Source organism: Coregonus clupeaformis, chromosome 6 (genome assembly GCF_020615455.1).
Source record: "Coregonus clupeaformis isolate EN_2021a chromosome 6, ASM2061545v1, whole genome shotgun sequence".
In the NCBI taxonomy this organism is placed as follows: domain Eukaryota; kingdom Metazoa; phylum Chordata; class Actinopteri; order Salmoniformes; family Salmonidae; genus Coregonus; species Coregonus clupeaformis.
In genome coordinates this window covers 29,454,801-29,474,797 of record NC_059197.1, presented here as the reverse complement: position 1 = coordinate 29,474,797, position 19,997 = coordinate 29,454,801, and the positions used below count along the sequence as shown (strand labels likewise).

Genomic DNA, 19,997 nt, shown 5'->3' with positions numbered 1-19,997 from the left:
GCGTATAGCGGTAGCATTGAAATGGCCCGACGAGGTATGGTGCCTATTACTTCAGTGTAAGCTAACAGGTAAAGCCCAAGAGGTTCTGGCAGCGCTACCTCTTGAAGACAGTTTGAATTATGAGGTGGTCAAAGCTACTGTTCTTCGTGCCTATGAGCTTGTTCCTGAGGCATATCGACAGAGATTTAGGTCTCATAAAAAGTATCCTACTCAGACTTATGTGGAGTTTGCTAGAGACAAAGGAAATCTGTTTGACAAATGGCACAGTGCTAGTAAGGTAACTGATTTTAACTCTCACGGGAGTTAATCTTGTTAGAAGAGTTTAAAATTGCTTACCGGAACGCATTGTAGTTTATCTGAACGAACAGAAAGTATCCTCACTGTCGGAAGCGTCTGTATTGGCAGACGAAGTTTGTGTTGACGATAAGAGCGTGTTTTCGGCTCGTACGGAGAGCAGGGCTGCGGAGTTGCTAACTTTTAGTCCTAGTCGACCAGCAGTACATCCAGCACGCCCAAAAGATGTGCGTCACTGTTTCTATTGTCATAAGGTGGGACATATAGTTAATGATTGCTTTATGCTAAAACGCAAACCGGGGATGCCTCAGCACGCCAGGCCGCCAATGGGTGTTGGGCTGATTCGTGCGGTTGTAGGGCCGGAATCAAGACAGAAGCCTCATAGTGAATGTGGTTTGAAAGTCCCTGTCCCAGATCACAGTTATGAACCGTTCATTTTTGAGGGGTTTGTTTCTATATCAGATGATGAAGCGTCTCAGCGTCCAGTTAGAATCCTCAGAGATACTGGTGCGGGCGCAGTCGTTCATACTAGCTGATGTGTTGCCCTTGTCCAGTAATACATATTGTGGTTCCAGTGTGTTAGTACAAGGAATTGAAATGGGTTTCGTCCCAGTGCCATTGCACTTTGTGAACGTACACTCTGAGTTAGTCAGTGGATTGTTCAGAGTGGGCGTACGTCCTATGTTGCCAGTAAAAGGTGTGACATTTATAATGGGCAACGATATTGCCGGAGGAAAGGTAATACCCATATTGGAGGTATTGGATAAAAGTGACCAGTCTCTCTCCGAGGAGCTGGCACAGGGTTATCCAGATGTGTTCCCGCTTGTGCTGTCACACGTGCTCAAGCACGACAAGTGGGTGAAGTGGTAGATTTGTCAGACACGATTCTATTCAGAAAGTGTGACCCAGAGGATAGTTCGGGTGCTACCTCTGGTAAGCTGGTGCAGTCTGACCAACAGCCCAGAGAAAGGAAGAAGGATGTGGAACTTGTTGCTGAGGCAATACAGTTACCAGTTACTCGTGAGCAGCTGATCGCTAACCAACAGGTTGATATTAGCCTGGCTAAATGTTTTTCTAGTGTTGTCTCAGAGGACGAGCTAAAGAAGGAAAACATGGCATACTTCATTGATGGTAATCTCCTCATGCGTAAATGGACATCCCATGTTGACGCTTTGGCGGAGATTGGAATGCTGTTTACCAAATAGTGATTCCTACAGCCTTTCGACAAAATGTTTTATCCCTCGCTCATGATCACCAGTGGTCCGGACATCTGGGAGTCACCAAGACTTATGATCGTGTTTTGCGACATTTCTTTTGGCCTGGTTTAAAACAAGATGTGGCTCAGTTCTGTCGGACTTGCCACACCTGTCAAGTAGTTGGGAAACCGAACCAGGTTATTTCCCCGCGCCTCTTTGTCCCATACCGGCCATAGGTGAACCATTCGAACATGTGATGGTTGATTGTGTTGGACCATTACCAAAAACAAAATCTGGTAACCAGTTTATGTTGACAATTATGTGTGTGGCCACCAGGTACCCAGAGGCCATTCCTCTGCGAAAAGGGGTTAGATAATGTGTTGGCAGATGCTTTGTCTCGTGTGTAATGATCTAGGTTTTTTTTTGTTATCCCGATAGGATGATTTGTGAATTTGGGTGTTGTGATAATACGTGTGTCGCAAACCATTTTGGTTTGCTCTTTTAAGGGTGGGAGTGTTACGGATACAGGTATCCTGTGTTTTTGTGTGTTCCTACTCTTTCTGCCCTAATCACAGGTGTCCTGTATGTTCCTGATTGGTGGTCGTTGAGGTGTCTGCTGATTGGACCAATCAGTGAACATTCCTGTGAATTGCACCACCTGTTATTCGTTTGTTCAATCACACATCCCATTTTATAAAACCAGACTTGTGTTTGTTGGAGAGAGAGACTTTTTTGCCATATGTGAGTATGGACACGGTGGTGTCCTGTGTGTTGTGTACGCACTAAGTTGTTGGTTACCCTATTGGTAACATTATTATAATATATTTCTTTACCTGAGTGTGGATACTGTTGTATCCTGTGTACTTATTTAATTGCTGAGTACCCTGTTTAGTAGTTTTGTGTGTTTTTTGGGAAAAGGGGGTTTAAGCTAGTTGCCCTTGGGCGTACATTACCCGTAGGGAAGAAATCTGTCTATAAACACCAGTTAGACCTGAGCGGACCACCCACTGTATTTTTGTATGGTAGCAGTAGCCTAGCGGTTCTTCAGGCAGGCTAGATCAGTTTAGGGGGTTTTACACTATTGTTTCATTTCTTGGGTCCTGCTCAGCCCTTTTTCCCAAACCCTTACCGTGTGTTCATAAATAAACACTTTGTGTTTGACGGTAGTTCATGGTAGTTGTGTCTTATTTGTTCTCACTATTCCATGCCACACTTATGATTTACATGAATTTATGTTACGGGTCTCATGTCCATTCACCCTAGATGTTTAGAGCCACGGGGTTCGTAACAAGTATGAATTTATTCATTTCAATTTCATAATGTTCATTGAAAGCAGGATTTTGTAGTAAGGACACATTGAACCGCCATCTTGTGGCTCTTTTAGGAAATTCTGAAATGTTTAGGTGCCAGTAGTAAACATGGTGATCAGATAGGCTCCTATGTCAAATTAAAAAAATATTTATTAAAGATAATAGAGAAGTAGGTAAAAGTAAAAATCTATTCGGGAGAATGTTTTGTGCCTGTTTGAATGGGAAGAGTACTCTTTTGCTTTAGGAATCAATGAGGTTGTAATCAGAGAGTATATGTTGGAGAGCCTTGGTTGCGTGTGGATTGTAGTGGGTCTTATTAGATTTGTCCAGCATGTCCAGAATGGCATTTACGTCTGTCCCAATAACCAGATGGAATTCAGTTAATTCTAACAATATGCTGTTCAAAGAATCCATTTGTTTTAGGATCATATGAATTTGGAGCGAACACATTAATAAAGGCCATTTTCTTTCCCTTATGGATCCATTTCAGGAAAGTGGTTCTGCCTTCTGTGTCTTCACCTTTACCCAAGATGGTGATTTAGAGTTTCTTATGTATCATCATGATTACACATTTAGTTGTGTTTGGGGCTGATGAAAAAGCATCCAGTTTGTATAAATGGTTCTCTATTCTACGTAGTTCCTTTTGGAGTAGGTGTGTTTCCTGGAGCATTGTTAATCAATATGGTTTCTTGCTAGATTATCAAGTCAGCTGGAATGCTTGATAGGAATATTAAGCCCTTTCAAATTCCACGAGAGAATAGCTAGTGTTGCCATTGTTTGCAAATGCACTTAATTATTTTATGGGACTGGCCATCTCTCCTTGTTATAATGTAGTATCCCATATGGGACTGGCCATCCCTCCTGTTCTTATAGCCCAATGTAGCACTCAGAACACAGTTCTTATAGCCCAATGTAGCACTTAAAACACAGTTCTTATAGCCCAATGTAGCACTTAAAACACAGTTCTTATAGTCCAATGTAGCACTTAGAACACAGTTCTTATAGTCCAATGTAGCACTTAGAACACAGTTCTTATAGTCCAATGTAGCACTCAGAACACAGTTCTTATAGCCCAATGTAGCACTCAGAACACAGTTCTCATAGTCCAATGTAACATTTTATAACACATTTGCTAATACAATTACTGGAGAAAGATGGTAAGAAATTCCAGGGTGATTGAATATGCTTCTGGAATAGCTTGTTCTTTAGTACGAGCTCTTTTGTATCAAATCAAATCAAGCTTTATTTATACAGCACATTTCAGACATGGAATGCAACAAAAAAAAATGAAAATAAAAGCTGAAATAATTTACTACACAACAAACATGATAAAAAATAATAATTACAAACTGAACGACTAAAAAACACCCTGAGGAAAAGCACAGCTAAAAATATGTGTTTTAAGATATTTGTAAAATATGTCCACAGTTTCAGCCCCCCTCAGGTTCTCTGGCAGACTATTCCAGAGGCTGGGGGCATAGTAACTAAAAGCTGCCTCTCCATGCCTCTTGGTCCATGCCTCTAGGCTTTGGGATAGTTAAAAGGCCAGTGCCAGAGGACCTGAGGGACCTACTGGATACATAACTTAAAAGCATGTCTGACATGTATTGAGGTGCACAATCATGGATTTAAAAACCAATAGAATAATCTTTAAATTAATTCTAAAACTCACAGGCAGCCAGTGCAGAGACCTTAACACCGGTGTAATGTGTGCTTTCTGTCTGGTCTTGGTCAGTACGTGCTGCAGCATTCTGTATGTTTTGCAATTGACCAATGGCTTTCTTGTGTAGTAGTCAAGGCTGCTTGTAATAAAAGCATGGATGAGTCTCTCTGTATCAGCCTGAGAGAGAAACGGCCGCACCTTGGCAATGTTCCTCAGGTGGTAAAAAGCTGTTTTTTGGTCACATTCCTGATGTGTGATTCGAAATTCAGTTCAGAATCTAAAATAACACCTGGGGTTTTTACCTGGTGTTTTATCTTTATTGCCTGTGAATTATAATGTGCGTCCAGATTCTCTCTCTGTTCTTTGGCTCCAACAATAAGTACCACGGTCTTGTCTTGATTTAGCTGGAGGAAGTTGTGAGCCATCCAAATGTTTAAATCACTAATACAGTCTAATAATTTATTTGTGGAGCTAAAATCCTCTGGTTACACCAAAATGTAAAGTTGTGTATCGTTTGCGTAGCAGTGAAAATCAATGCTGTGCTTTCTGAAAATGTGGCCAAGGGTAACATATATAAACTAAACAGTACCCGACTCAAAATCGAACGATGTGGAACACCACATGTGATATGTATTTTCTCTGATTTATGTTCACCAAGGGTGACAAAAAACTCTTGACCAGTTAAATAGGTCCTAAACCAATTTAGAACCGGAGAGGCCAACCCACCTCTCCAGTGTGTCCAGAAGGACATCATGGTCAACAGAGGACAACCACCTCTCCAGTCTGTCCAGAAGGACATCATGGTCAACAGTGTCAAATGCAGCACTTAAATCCAAGAGTACAAGGACAGAGAGCTGTTTGGCATCTGTGTTGGCTCTATGATCATTTACCACTTTAACTAAGGCTGTTTCTGTGCTGTGGTGGGCACGAAAACCAGATTCGAATTTTTCTAAAATACATTTGGCACTTTAGCTGTTTGAAAACCAATTTCTCCAGAATTTTGCTTAAGAATGAAACGTTGTAGATTGGCCAAAAATTGCTAAGAGCTGAAGAATCTAGATGACTTTTCTTCAGAAGGGGCTTCACCATAGCAGTTTTTAGTGCAGTGGGGACATGCTCAGGAAAGTGACATCACAACTTAATCCTTCTACCTGCCTTCTCAATCCTATCCCCACCACCGTCTTCAAACAGTTTTGAAATGCATATCTGAAGAAGTGCAAGCTATTGTTAATCACTACCTGTTCACAGGCCCTTTACATTAGTCCACTATGCACATCAGGACTGATCTGCAGTGACACATGAGGACTGATCTGCAGTGACACATGAGGACTAATGTACAGTGACACATGAGGACAAATGTACAGTGACACGTGAGGACTAATGTACAGTGTCAACAGCAGGAGTGTCTAAACATACAGTGGTACACTACATATTATTCTACACCCTCTGATCCAACCCCTCTGATCCAACCCCTCTGGTCCAACCCCTCTGATCCAACCCCTCTGATCCAACCCCTCTGCTCCAACACCTCTGCTCCAACACCTCTGCTCCAACTCCTCTGATCCAAACCCTCTGCTCCAACTCCTCTGCTCCAACTCCTCTGATCCAACCCCTCTGATCCAACCCCTCTGATCCAACTCCTCTGCTCCAACTCCTCTGCTCCAACTCCTCTGATCCAACCCCTCTGATCCAACCCCTCTGATCCAACTCCTCTGATCCAACCCCTCTGATCCAACCCCTCTGGTCCAACCCCTCTGATCCAACTCCTCTGATCCAACCCCTCTGATCCAACCCCTCTGATCCAAACCCTCTGATCCAAACCCTCTGATCCAACCCCTCTGATCCAACTCCTCTGCTCCAACTCCTCTGATCCAACCCCTCTGATCCAACTCCTCTGCTCCAACTCCTCTGATCCAACCCCTCTGATCCAACCCCTCTGATCCAACCCCTCTGATCCAACTCCTCTGATCCAACCCCTCTGATCCAACCCCTCTGATCCAACCCCTCTGATCCAACTCCTCTGCTCCAACCCCTCTGATCCAACTCCTCTGATCCAACCCCTCTGATCCAACCCTCTGATCCAACTCCTCTGATCCAACCCCTCTGATCCAACCCCTCTGATCCAACCCCTCTGATCCAACCCCTCTGCTCCAACCCCTCTGATCCAACCCCTCTGCTCCAACCCCTCTGATCCAACTCCTCTGATCCAACCCCTCTGATCCAACCCCTCTGATCCAACCCCTCTGATCCAACCCCTCTGATGCAACCCCTCTGATCCAACTCCTCTTCTCCAACCCCTCTGATCCAACCCCTCTGATCCAACCCCTCTGATCCAACCCCTCTGATCCAACCCCTCTGATCCAACCCCTCTGATCCAACCCCTCTGATCCAACCCCTCTGATCCAACCCCTCTGATCCAACCCCTCTGATCCAACCCCTCTGCTCCAACCCCTCTGCTCCAACTCCTCTGATCCAACCCCTCTGATCCAACCCCTCTGATCCAACCCCTCTGATCCAACCCCTCTGATCCAACTCCTCTGCTCCAACTCCTCTGATCCAACCCCTCTGATCCAACTCCTCTGCTCCAACTCCTCTGATCCAACCCCTCTGATCCAACCCCTCTGATCCAACCCCTCTGATCCAACCCCTCTGATCCAACTCCTCTGATCCAAACCCTCTGATCCAACCCCTCTGATCCAACCCCTCTGATCCAACTCCTCTGATCAAACCCCTCTGATCCAACCCCTCTGATCCAACCCCTCTGATCCAACCCCTCTGATCCAACCCCTCTGATCCAACCCCTCTGATCCAACCCCTCTGCTCCAACCCCTCTGCTCCAACCCCTCTGCTCCAACCCCTCTGCTCCAACCCCTCTGATCCAACCCCTCTGATCCAACCCCTCTGATCCAACCCCTCTGATCCAACCCCTCTGTGTGTCTTTTGGAGGGTTGGGATAAAACTGTGAACCTTTGTGTTAGACAATAAAATAATGTTAGGGGTTGGTTTCCAACAAACAGATTAAGCCAAAAATCTGGACTAAAAAGCAAGCTCAATGGGTAATCTCCATCGGAAATAATGTTTTAGTCCCTGACTAGGCTTAATCTGTGTCTGGGAAACTGGCCCTAAACCTTGTTGCTTCTTTTCAGATTCCATCCATACCTTCTGCTGGGCTGAATGCGTCTGTCTCCTCTCCTCCATGTTACTCTAGGCTTGGGAGACGCTCGGGGTTTACACTCCAACAACACATCCTTCCCCAGCGTGGCGATCAGACGGACAGGGTTAGGGCTGAAGACTGGGGCTGATGCTGTGGAACAGGCAAAAGTGGGCATACTATCAAGTCAAAAGAGACACATAACTGTTCAACATGATGGAAATGGAACATTTATACCTTGAAAACACTCTAAATATCTTTTGGTCTAAACATCAGCATAATTGTTTTGGACCATTGAACAATTATCAAGAGCTACACAACACAAAAGATAGAACATGTTAAGCGTTCTATTGCATCACTTTCTACAGTATACAGTATGGTACAGTATTTTTACAGTATATGTCCTCTGAGAAATATGCACTCATAATTATCCAGTCCATAAATGAACTAAAGTGTTCTACCAGATAAAGCATTTCCAGGCTAAAGGATCAAAATGATTAAACCTCCCTCTGTCATCCTCAACTTCAACATGTATAGATAATTACTGCTGGTGTATCTCCAGGAATTCATTCTGACAAATCAGATGACTGTCACGCCCTGACTCAGGGGACTCGTATATGTTGAGTCAGGGTGTGTATATTTCTATGTTGTGTATAGTCTATGTGGTTTATCTAGTATGTGTGGATCTATGTTGGCCGGTGTGGTTCCCAATCAGAGGCAGCTGTCGCTCGTTGTCTCTGATTGGGGACAATACTTAGGCAGCCTATTGGCACTGTCTAGTTGTGGGATCTTGTTCCTTGTAAGGTATGTTGTGTGTTCTACCTTGGACTTCACGTTTCGTTTAGTTTGTTGTTTTGTCGTGTGTTTATGAGTTTAATAAACATGTACGCATATCACGCTGCGCCTTGGTCTGACCCGTCCTTGAACGAACGTGAAAATTACTCAACATTTTTCCAAGTCAACTGATCAAATCATGGACTTAATTGAGTTGACGTTAGAATATCTGTGTCTCAAATGGCACCCTTTTCCCTTCACTACTTTTGGTAGCGCACTATATAGGAAATAGGGTGCCATTATTGTGCACACACAACATGTGCCATAAGCGAGGAAACGTGGAAGGTCACGCAGATGACAGACGGGTTGGTATTTTGTCTCTAATTTGTCAACGTACTGTAACATCTTCTGTCAAAACAATTAGTACATAACATTTACAGTATACTGCTGTCACGTCTGTTGTATGTCGAGATAGTTCCCCAAACAATAGACATTAGATAAATACAATTAAAAACTACAACTTTTGACATTCTGAAATTGCAATATCTTGATGTCTGATACTGTTTGATTTTCATTTGAAAACATATTGGCATGAGGACAATAAAATCATGTTTTTTCTCTCAGTTTATTACCAAAATAATTACAAACAATTTCATATTGTATCACACAGCTAGCGCTGGTTCCTGACTGTTGGCTAACCCCTACCCCCTCTAGCCCTCACTCCATCCATCCCCCAAGCAGCTAGCGCTGGTTCCTGACCCGCTGCATCCCTCTCTCTCTCCATCCCTCTCTCTCTCCATCCCTCTCTCTCTCCATCCCTCTCTCTCTCCACCCCTCTCTCTCCATCCCTCTCTCCATCCCTCTCTCTCCATCTCTCTCTCCATCCCTCTTTCCATCACTCTCTCTCCATCTTTCTCTCTCCATCCCTCTCTCCATCCCTCTCTCTCCATCCCTCTCTCTCATCTCTCTCTCCATCATCCCTCTCTCCATCACTCTCTCCATCCCTCTCTCTCATCCCTCTCTCTCCATCTCTCTCCATCTCTCTCTCCCTGTCTTTCTCTTCTTCCCTCACTCCATCCCTCTCTCTCCATCCCTCTCTATATCCCTCTCTCTCTATCCCTCTCCCCATCCCTCTTTCCATCCTCCCTCCATCCCTCCATTCCCTCTCTCATCTCTCTCTCCATCCATCCCTCTCTCTCCATCCCTCTCCCCATCCCTCTTTCCATCCTCCCTCCATCCCTCCATTCCCTCTCTCATCTCTCTCTCCATCCATCCCCCTCTCTCCATCCCTCTCTCTCCATCCCTCTCTCCATCCCTCTCCCCATCCCTCTCTCCATCCCTCTCCCCATCCCTCTTTCCATCCTCCCTCCATCCCTCCATTCCCTCTCTCATCTCTCTCTCCATCCATCCCTCTCTCTCCATCCCTCTCTCTCCATCCCTCTCTCCATCCCTCTCTCCATCCCTCTCTCTCCATCCCTCTCTCCATCCCTCTCTCTCCATCCCTCTCTCTCATCTCTCTCTCCATCATCCCTCTCTCTCCATCACTCTCTCCATCCCTCTCTCTCATCCCTCTCTCTCCATCTCTCTCCATCTCTCTCTCCATCTCTCTCTCCATCCCTCTCTCCATCCCTCTCTCTCCATCCCTCTCTCCATCCCTCTCTCTCTATCCCTCTCCCCATCCCTCTTTCCATCCTCCCTCCATCCCTCCATTCCCTCTCTCATCTCCCAGCACTGACAGAGCCCAGTTTGACTGTGGCAGGCATGGCACAGCTCCTCTAGGAAGGACATGGAAACCCCAGGGAGAAAACACAGCACTTGCTGTGAGGGAGGGTGGGGTAGGTATCTCCCTCAAGGTCAAGAGAGAGAGAGGGGAAGGAGGAGAGAGGGGGAGGGAGGAGGAGGGTGGGGGGAGGGGGGAGGGTGGGTGGGGGAGGGTGGGTGCGGGAGGGAGGGTGGGGGAGGGTGGGTGGGGGGAGGGTGGGTGGGGGGAGGGAGGGTGGGGGGAGGTTCATTCGTTCTTATTCTCTAAATGTGATGGGTTATCTGTAAAGAAACAGGACCCATAATGTAGATGGTAAATCAAAATGACCAATAGGATAGGAGCAGAGGAGAGGAGAGGAGAGGAGAGGAGAGGAGAGGAGAGGAGAGGAGAGGAGAGGAGAGGAGAGGAGAGGAGAGGAGAGGAGAGGAGAGGAGAGGAGAGGAGAGGAGAGGAGAGGAGAGGAGAGGAGAGGAGAGGAGGAGGAGAGGAGAGGAGAAGAGAGGAGAGGAGAGGAGAGGAGAGGAGAGGAGAGGAGAGGAGAGGAGAGCTGGAGAGGAGATGAGATGAGAGATGTGGAGAGAGAGAGAGAGAGAGAGAGAGAGAGAGGTAGACTTCTATCATTTCTCTCAGGCCTTTGAATTCACCAGAGATACTGTCACAGCTGACAAGCAGTATCTCCAAAGAACAACACTGAACAAAAATATAAACACAAGAAGCCACAATTTCAAAGATTTTACTGAGTTACAGTTCATAAAGTCAATTGAAATAAATGCATTAGGCCCTAATCTATGGATTTCACATGACTGGGAATACAGATCTGCATCTGTTTTAGGGGTAGGGGCGTGAATCAGAAAACCAGTCAGTATCTGGTGTGACCACTGCGTCATGCTGCAAGACACATCTCCTTCGCATAGAGTTGATCAGGCTGTTGATTGTGGCCTGTGGAATGTTGTCCCTCTCCTCTTCAATGGCTGTGCGAAGTTGCTGGATATTGGCGGGAACAAGCTGTCGTACACGTAGATCAAGAGCATCCCAAACATGCTCAATGGGTAACATAGCTGGTGAGTATGCAGGCCATGGAAGAACTGGGACATTTTCAGCTTCCAGGAATGGTGTACAGATCTTGCGACATGGGGCCGTGCATTATCATGCTGAAACATGGGGTGATGGCAGCCTCAGGATCTCGTCACGGTATCTCTGTGCATGCACATTTCCATTGATAAAATTCAATTGTGTTCGTTGTCCGTAGCTTATGCCTGCCCATACCATAACCCCACCGCCACCATGGGGCACTCTGTTCACGTTGACATCAGCAAACCGCTTGCCCACACGACGTCTGCCATCTGCCCGGTACGGTTGAAACCGGGATTCAGTGTACTGCCAAATTCTATAAAAACGATGTTGAAGGTGGCTTATGGTAGAGCAATTAACATTACATTATCTGGCCACAGCTCTGGTGGACATTCCTTCAGTCAGCATGCCAATTACACGCTCCTTCAAATCTTGAGACATCTGTGGCGTTGTGTTGTGTGACAAAACTGCACATTTTAGAGTGGCCTTTTATTGTCCCCAGCACAAGGTAATGATCATGCTGTTTAATCAGCTTCTTGATATGCCACACCTGTCAGTTGGATGGATTATCTTGGCAAAGGAGAAATGCTCACTAACCGGGATGGAAGCAAATTTGTACACAACTTTTGAGAGCTATAAGCTTTTTGTGCATATGGAACATTTCTGGGATATTTTATTTCAGCTCATGAAACTTGTGACCAACACTTTACATGTTGCATTTATATCGTTGTTCAGTGTAAATGCTCCTCGCACATACTAAATTATTCTTGCACATCTTTAATGTTTCTTGCACATCTTTAATGTTTCTTGCACATCTTTAATGTTTCTTGCACAGACAGCGTGTTGTGTCTTATCTACTCTCTGAACTAAAGGAGCTTTCAACAAGCAAGATGCAATTCTGTGCTTTTGTCATTTGGTCAATATGTTACTCTGACACATACACAAGGTTGAGCTGACAGCTTTAATAGAAGCATATCAGTGAAAACTGCAGGGCAGACAAACAGCTTTAATAGAAGCATATCAGTGAAAACTGCAGGGCAGACAAACAGCTTTAATAGAAGCATATCAGTGAAAACTGCAGGGCAGACAAACAGCTTTAATAGAAGCATATCAGTGAAAACTGCAGGGCAGACAAACAGCTTTAATAGAAGCCTGCCAGTGAAAACTGCAGGACAGACAAACAGCTTTAATAGAAGACTACCAGTGAAAACTGCAGGACAGACAAACAGCTTTAATAGAAGCCTACCAGTGTATACTGCAGGGCAGACAAACAGCTTTAATAGAAGCCTACCAGTGTATACTGCAGGGCAGACAAACAGCTTTAATAGAAGCCTACCGCTGAATACTGCAGGGCAGACAAACAGCTTTACATTGTACAAAATACGAAATATTGTGCACTGGTGTTGTGGTCGTTCAGGATAGATACATCACCAACATCTTTCTCCTGACTCCTCCTGTCTTCTTTCCCCTTGAGCATCTAACCCTTAAAGTCACTGTTTTCCATTCCTCTAAAACAGAGACAAAATAAACTACTCCGGGCTGCCAACCATCAATCTGATGCATCTCATATAACCACAAGGCTCTGGATGCATCCCAAATGGAACTCTTTTCCCTAAAGTAGTGCACTACTTTAGACCAGAGCCTTATGGACATAGTGCACTACTTTCGACCAGAGCCTTATGGAGTTAGTGCACTATATAAGGAATAGGGTGCCCTTTGGGACATATCCTCTGATTTTCTTTTATTCATGCCAACCAGTGTTCAGGTTCAATCAGGCTCCATTGATTGCCAATTATCCTCCCAACATGTAGTTTTATTCTCTTGTGTTGCTTTCTTTCTCCTTTACCAGGCTGTGGCCTATTCAATGTCACATGGCAGTTTCACTGTTTATAGAGTCAAAGAAAAGATTGGGCTTACATGTGTGGATAAACAGGCCATTTTTTTATTTACCTTTATGGATAAACAGGCCATTTTTTATTTACCTTTATGGATAAACAGGCCATTTTTTATTTACCTTTATGGATAAACAGGCCATTTTTTATTTACCTTTATGGATAAACAGGCCATTTTTTATTTACCTTTATGGATAAACAGGCCATTTTTTATTTACCTTTATGGATAAACAGGCCATTTTTAATGTACCTTCATGTGGATAAACAGGCCATTTTTTATTTACCTTTATGGATAAACAGGCAATTTTTTATTTACCTTTATGGATAAACAGGCAATTTTTTATTTACCTTTATGGATAAACAGGCCATTTTTTATTTACCTTTATGGATAAACAGGCCATTTTAAATGTACCTTCATGTGGATAAACAGGCCATTTTTAATGTACCTTTATGTGGATAAACAGGCCATTTTAAATGTACCTTCATGTGGATAAACAGGCCATTTTAAATGTACCTTCATGTGGATAAACAGGCCATTTTAAATGTACCTTTATGTGGATAAACAGGCCATTTTAAAGTTTTATTCACTCCAAAAAGCTATCTATTGTTGAGCAATAAACCCATTTACTTTCTCTGCACTGCATTTTACTCACCAGAAAATACCTTCCCTTTCACATCATAACCAACACAGCAGAACAAATCTTCCCTTTCACATCATAACCAACACAGCAGAACAAACCTTACCTTTAGCATAATGACAAACACAACAGAACAAACCTTCCCTTTAACATAATGACAAACACACCGGAGAAACCTTCCCTTTAACATAATGACAAGCAGCAACAAACCTGAGATAGTGGGTGGGTATGCAGCTGTGGTTGGTTCAGGAAGCAAACTGAAATTCCTATTCCAAGCAATGATAAACATTTGAATTTCAGTTTATTTCCTGAATTGAAATGGAATAGACTCCAACCCTGGTTTGCAGTGGGGCTTTTCACAGTTTACATTTTTTTTATTGTATTAATTTCCAATTAGTACCAATAACTAAAGACATACACATAGTGTAAAAAGAAATAAAAAAACAACAGGAGAAAACGATAGCGTACCTGAGATGCTGAGTTCTGCGCTGGAGTAGATGGCTCCGTATTTGTTCTCAGCGACACACTGGTACATCCCAGAGTCAGTCTGCTGGACCTTCTGGATGATTAGTTCCCCATTCACCACCTCCACTCTGCTCTGAAACATAACATCCTCCATTCACCATCTCCACCCTGCTCTGAAACACAACATCCTCCATTCACCATCTCCACCCTGCTCTGAAACACATCATCCTCCATTCACCATCTCCACCCTGCTCTGAAACACAACATCCTCCATTCACCATCTCCACCCTGCTCTGAAACACAACATACTCCATTCACCACCTCCACCCTGCTCTGAAACACAACATCCTCCATTCACCATCTCCACCCTGCTCTGAAACACAACATCCTCCATTCACCATCTCCACCCTGCTCTGAAACACAACATCCTCCATTCACCATCTCCACCCTGCTCTTAAACACATCATCCTCCATTCACCACCTCCACCCTGCTCTGAAACATAACATCCTCCATTCACCATCTCCACCCTGCTCTGAAACATAACATCCTCCATTCACCATCTCCACCCTGCTCTGAAACATAACATCCTCCATTCACCATCTCCACCCTGCTCTGAAACACAACATCCTCCATTCACCATCTCCACCCTGCTCTGAAACACATCATCCTCCATTCACCATCTCCACCCTGCTCTGAAACACAACATCCTCCATTCACCATCTCCACCCTGCTCTGAAACACATCATCCTCCATTCACCATCTCCACCCTGCTCTGAAACATAACATCCTCCATTCACCATCTCCACCCTGCTCTGAAACATAACATCCTCCATTCACCATCTCCACCCTGCTCTGAAACACAACATCCTCCATTCACCATCTCCACCCTGCTCTGAAACACAACATCCTCCATTCACCATCTCCACCCTGCTCTGAAACACAACATCCTCCATTCACCATCTCCACCCTGCTCTTAAACACATCATCCTCCATTCACCACCTCCACCCTGCTCTGAAACATAACATCCTCCATTCACCATCTCCACCCTGCTCTGAAACACATCATCCTCCATTCACCATCTCCACCCTGCTCTGAAACACAACATCCTCCATTCACCACCTCCACCCTGCTCTGAAACACATCATCCTCCATTCACCATCTCCACCCTGCTCTGAAACATAACATCCTCCATTCACCATCTCCACCCTGCTCTGAAACACAACATCCTCCATTCACCATCTCCACCCTGCTCTGAAACACAACATACTCCATTCACCATCTCCACCCTGCTCTGAAACACAACATACTCCTCTTATCAAGGGCTATGTTCCAAGGGGTACCCTATTCCCTCTATAGTACTACTTTTAAGCAGGACCTACTACTTCTGGTCAAAATGAATGCACTATATTGGGAATCGGATGCCATTTTGGACGCAGCCCTTCGATATGGTTCACAATATCTTCCTTTTCTTAGAACTGGGTATATTGGTGAAATGATGCTGTGTATTCTAGAACTGGGTATATTGGTGAAATGATGCTGTGTATTCTAGAACTGGGTATATTGCTGACATGATGCTGTGTATTCTAGAACTGGGTATATTGCTGAAATTATGGTGTGTATTTTAGAACAGGGTATATTGCTGACATGATGCTGTATATTCTAGAACTGGGTATATTGCTGAAATGATGCTGTGTATTTGTCACACCCTGACCTTGAGAGCCCTGTTATTTCTTTAGTTAGTTTGGTCAGGGTGTGAATGCTAGATAATCTAGTTTATCTATTTCTATGTTGGCCGGGTGTGGTCCCCAATCAGAGGCATCTGTCGATCATTGTCTCTGATTGGGAATCATACTTAGGCAGCCATTTTCCCAACTTATGTTGTGGGATCTTGTTTCTGTTTGGCTTGTTGGATGTTTAGCCTCTTGAACTTCACGTTCTGTTGGATTTTGTTATTTTGTCTGTGTTTATAATAATAAACGACCATGTACGCATACCACGCGGCACCTTGGTCCGATCCTTTACTCAACGAACGTGACAGTATTCTAGAACTGGGCATATTGCTGACATAATGCTGTGTATTCAAGAACTGGGCATATTGCTGACATGATGCTGTGTATTCTAGAACTGGGTATATTGCTGACATGATGCTGTGTATTCTAGAACTGGGTATATTGCTGACATGATGCTGTGTATTCTAGAACTGGGTATATTGCTGACATGATGCTGTGTATTCTAGAAGGGGGTATATTGCTGACATGATAATGTGTGTTCTAGAACTGGGTATATTGCTGACATGATGCTGTGTATTCTAGAACAGGGTATATTGCTGACATGATGCTGTGTATTCTAGAACTGGGTATATTGCTGACATGATGCTGTGTATTCTAGAACTGGGTATATTGCTGACATGATGCTGTGTATTCTAGAAGGGGGTATATTGCTGACATGATAATGTGTGTTCTAGAACTGGGTATATTGCTGACATGATGCTGTGTATTCTAGAACAGGGTATATTGCTGAAATGATGATGTGCATTCTAGAACTGGGTATATTGCTGACATGATGCTGTGTATTCTAGAACTGGGTATATTGCTGACATGATGCTGTGTGTTCTAGAACTGGGTATATTGCTGACATGATGCTGTGTATTCTAGAACTGGGTATATTGCTGACATGATGCTGTGTATTCTAGAAGGGGGTATATTGCTGACATGATAATGTGTGTTCTAGAACTGGGTATATTGCTGACATGATGCTGTGTATTCTAGAACAGGGTATATTGCTGACATTATGCTGTGTGTTCTAGAACTGGGTATATTGCTGACATGATGCTGTGTATTCTAGAACTGGGTATATTGCTGACATGATGCTGTGTGTTCTAGAACTGGGTATATTGCTGACATGATGCTGTGTATTCTAGAACTGGGTATATTGCTGAAATGATGATGTGTGTTCTAGAACTGGGTATATTGCTGACATGATACTGGGTATATTGCTGAAATGATGCTGTGTACTCTAGAACTGGTTATATTGCTGACATGATGCTGTGTATTCTCACTTCTGAGTGCCTATGGGGTAAAAGGGGGGGCATCAGTGTGTGTGCTTCTGATTGTGAGTACCTGTGGAGGTTAGGGCTGTCTGTGTGTTGTTCCCTGTGTGTGAGTACCTGTGGTGTGATCGGCTCTCCATTGAGGAGCCAGCGGTAGGTGGGTCTAGGCCTCCCTGTGGCCTTACACTCCCACTGCAGCTTATCTCCACTGTCCAACTGGCTGTTGTTTATCATACTGATCCACTGGGGGAAGGCTGGGGAGGAGAGAACAGATCAATGGGCACATATACAGGCATGCATACACACTTACCAGAATGTACGTGTACGCAGACACACGTGAGAACAATGCCTCGTCAAGCCCTCTGTCACACACACACACACACACACACACACACACACACACACACACACACACACACACACACACACACACACACACACACACACACACACACACACACACACACACACAATAAGACACACAAACACAAACAAACTCACTAAAACACACACTAAGACACACTCACACACACACACACACAGAAACACACAATAATTTTCCATTTCACACACACTATGTTTCCTGACCCTGCAGTATTTAGCCCAGTTTATAACCCTGTCATGACTGTTATGTTGTCCTGACCCTGCAGTATTTAGCCCAGTTTATAACTCTGTAATGACTGAGCAATCAGGGGAGAAGGACCTTGGTCAGGGAGGTGACCAAGAACCCAATGGGCACTCTGACAGAGCTCCAGAGTTCGTCTGTGGAGATGGGAGAACCTTCCAGAAGGACAACCATCTTATGGTAGAGTGGCACCATCCCTACGGTGAATCATGCTGTGGGGATGTTTGTCAGCAGAAGGGACTGGGAGACTAGTCAGGATCGACTGAAAGATGAACGGAGCAAAGTACAGAGAGATCCTTGATGAAAACCTGCTCCAGAGCGCTCATGACCTCAGACTGGGGTGAAGGTTCACCTTCCAACAGGACAACGACCCTAAGCAGACAGCCAAGACAACGCAGGAGTGGCTTCGGGACAAGTCTCTGAATGTCCTTGGGTGGCCCAGCCAGAGCCCGGATTTGAACCCGATCGAACATCTCTGGAGAGACCTGAAAATAGCTGTGCAGCGACACTCCCCATCCAACCTGACAGAGCTTGAGAGGATCTGCAGAGAAGAATGGGAGAAACTCCCCAAATACAAGTGTGCCAAGCTTGTAGCGTCATACACAAGAAGACTCAAGGATGTAATCGTTGCCAAAGGTGCTTTAACAAAGTACTGAGTAAAGGGTCTGAATACTTAACTGAAATATCACTTTTTTAAATATATCCATTAGCAAACATTTGAAAAAAAAAAACAGTTTTTGCTTTGTCATTATCGGTTATTGTGTGTCGGTTGATGAGGGGAAAAAACTATTTATTCAAATTTAGAATAAGGCTGTAACGTAACAAAATGTGGAAAAAGTCAAGGGGTCTGAATACTTTGAATACACTGTAACTGTTGATAATGTAACTAGTCAGCAGACATAGAGACTCTGTTCCAGTTTGTTTTGTAGTCATTCATCTAGCTGCATCTTCTGTCCAGTCACTGTGAGATCAATGGCTACAGTGACCTCTAAGCAAAGACAGGGCATCCTTGAGTTACTAGCCCTGCCCACAGCCAGAATAAAACTCTGATTGGGTACCTGCCTGCCCCTTTATCCAAACACACACAAGCATACGTGCTCAAGCCCACGTGCGCGCACACACACACACACACACACACACACAGCCTCATTGGTAGCAGTCTCACGATGCATTTCATTTAAGGTCAGCCTTTTGTTTGAACCTTCATTATGAGCCGAGATCTTCCTGACCATACATGTCCAATCAAACCACCCAGAGAAAAGGCATCACCCTGACGGTTCTGCCTGGCAGACCAGGAGGCTGTAGCTCAATGGGGAGCTCATGTCCTGGCGGTGTGACTGTGTGTGTGTGTGTGTGTGTGTGTGTGTGAGTTAGGTTGTGACTGTGTGTGTGTGTGTGTGTGTGTGTGTGTGTGTGTGAGTTAGATTGTGACTGTGTGTGTGTGTGTGTGTGTGTGTGTGTGTGTGTGTGTGTGTGTGTGTGTGTGTGTGTGTGTGTGTGTGTGTGTGTGTGTGTGTGTGTGTGTGTGTGTGTGTGTGTGTGTGTGTGTGTGGAGAAAGGAGGCTTTGCCGTCCCTGACAGCTGATTAATGATATATACAAACAATGTGCAGAGAGAGAAAACCAGAAAGTGGACACCAGGTTCAATAACACCAGGTTCAATAACACCAGGTTCAATAACACCAGGTTCAATAACACCAGGTTCAATAACACCACAGTAACACCACAGTAACACCACAGTAACACAACAGAAACACCAGTGTCAGTAACACCACAGTAACACCAGGTTCAGTAACACCAGGTTCAGTAACACCAGGTTCAGTAACACCAGGTTCAATAACACCACAGTAACACAACAGTAACACCACAGTAACACCAGGTTCAATAACACCAGGTTCAGTAACACCAGGTTCAATAACACCACAGTAACACCACAGTAACACCAGGTTCAGTAACACCAGGTTCAGTAACACCAGGTTCAATAACACCAGGTTCAATAACACCACAGTAACACCACAGTAACACCAGGTTAAGTAACACCAGGTTCAATAACACCACAGTAACACCACAGTAACACCAGGTTAAGTAACACCAGGTTCAATAACA

The 19,997-nt window shown here is 44.5% G+C and overlaps 1 protein-coding gene across 1 annotated transcript in view; it reads right to left on the bottom strand.

The window, feature by feature from the left end:
- LOC121559952 (contactin-5-like) overlaps window positions 1–19,997 on the bottom strand; it is a 326,846-nt gene that overhangs the window by 179,758 nt on the left and 127,091 nt on the right. The window contains exons 5-7 of the mRNA XM_045219969.1: window positions 17,385–17,521; window positions 14,220–14,349; window positions 7,623–7,767 (exon numbers count right to left, since the gene is read on the bottom strand). Of these exons, the coding sequence (XP_045075904.1) occupies window positions 7,623–7,767; window positions 14,220–14,349; window positions 17,385–17,521 (412 nt within the window). The remainder of the gene's footprint in view (window positions 1–7,622; window positions 7,768–14,219; window positions 14,350–17,384; window positions 17,522–19,997) is intronic.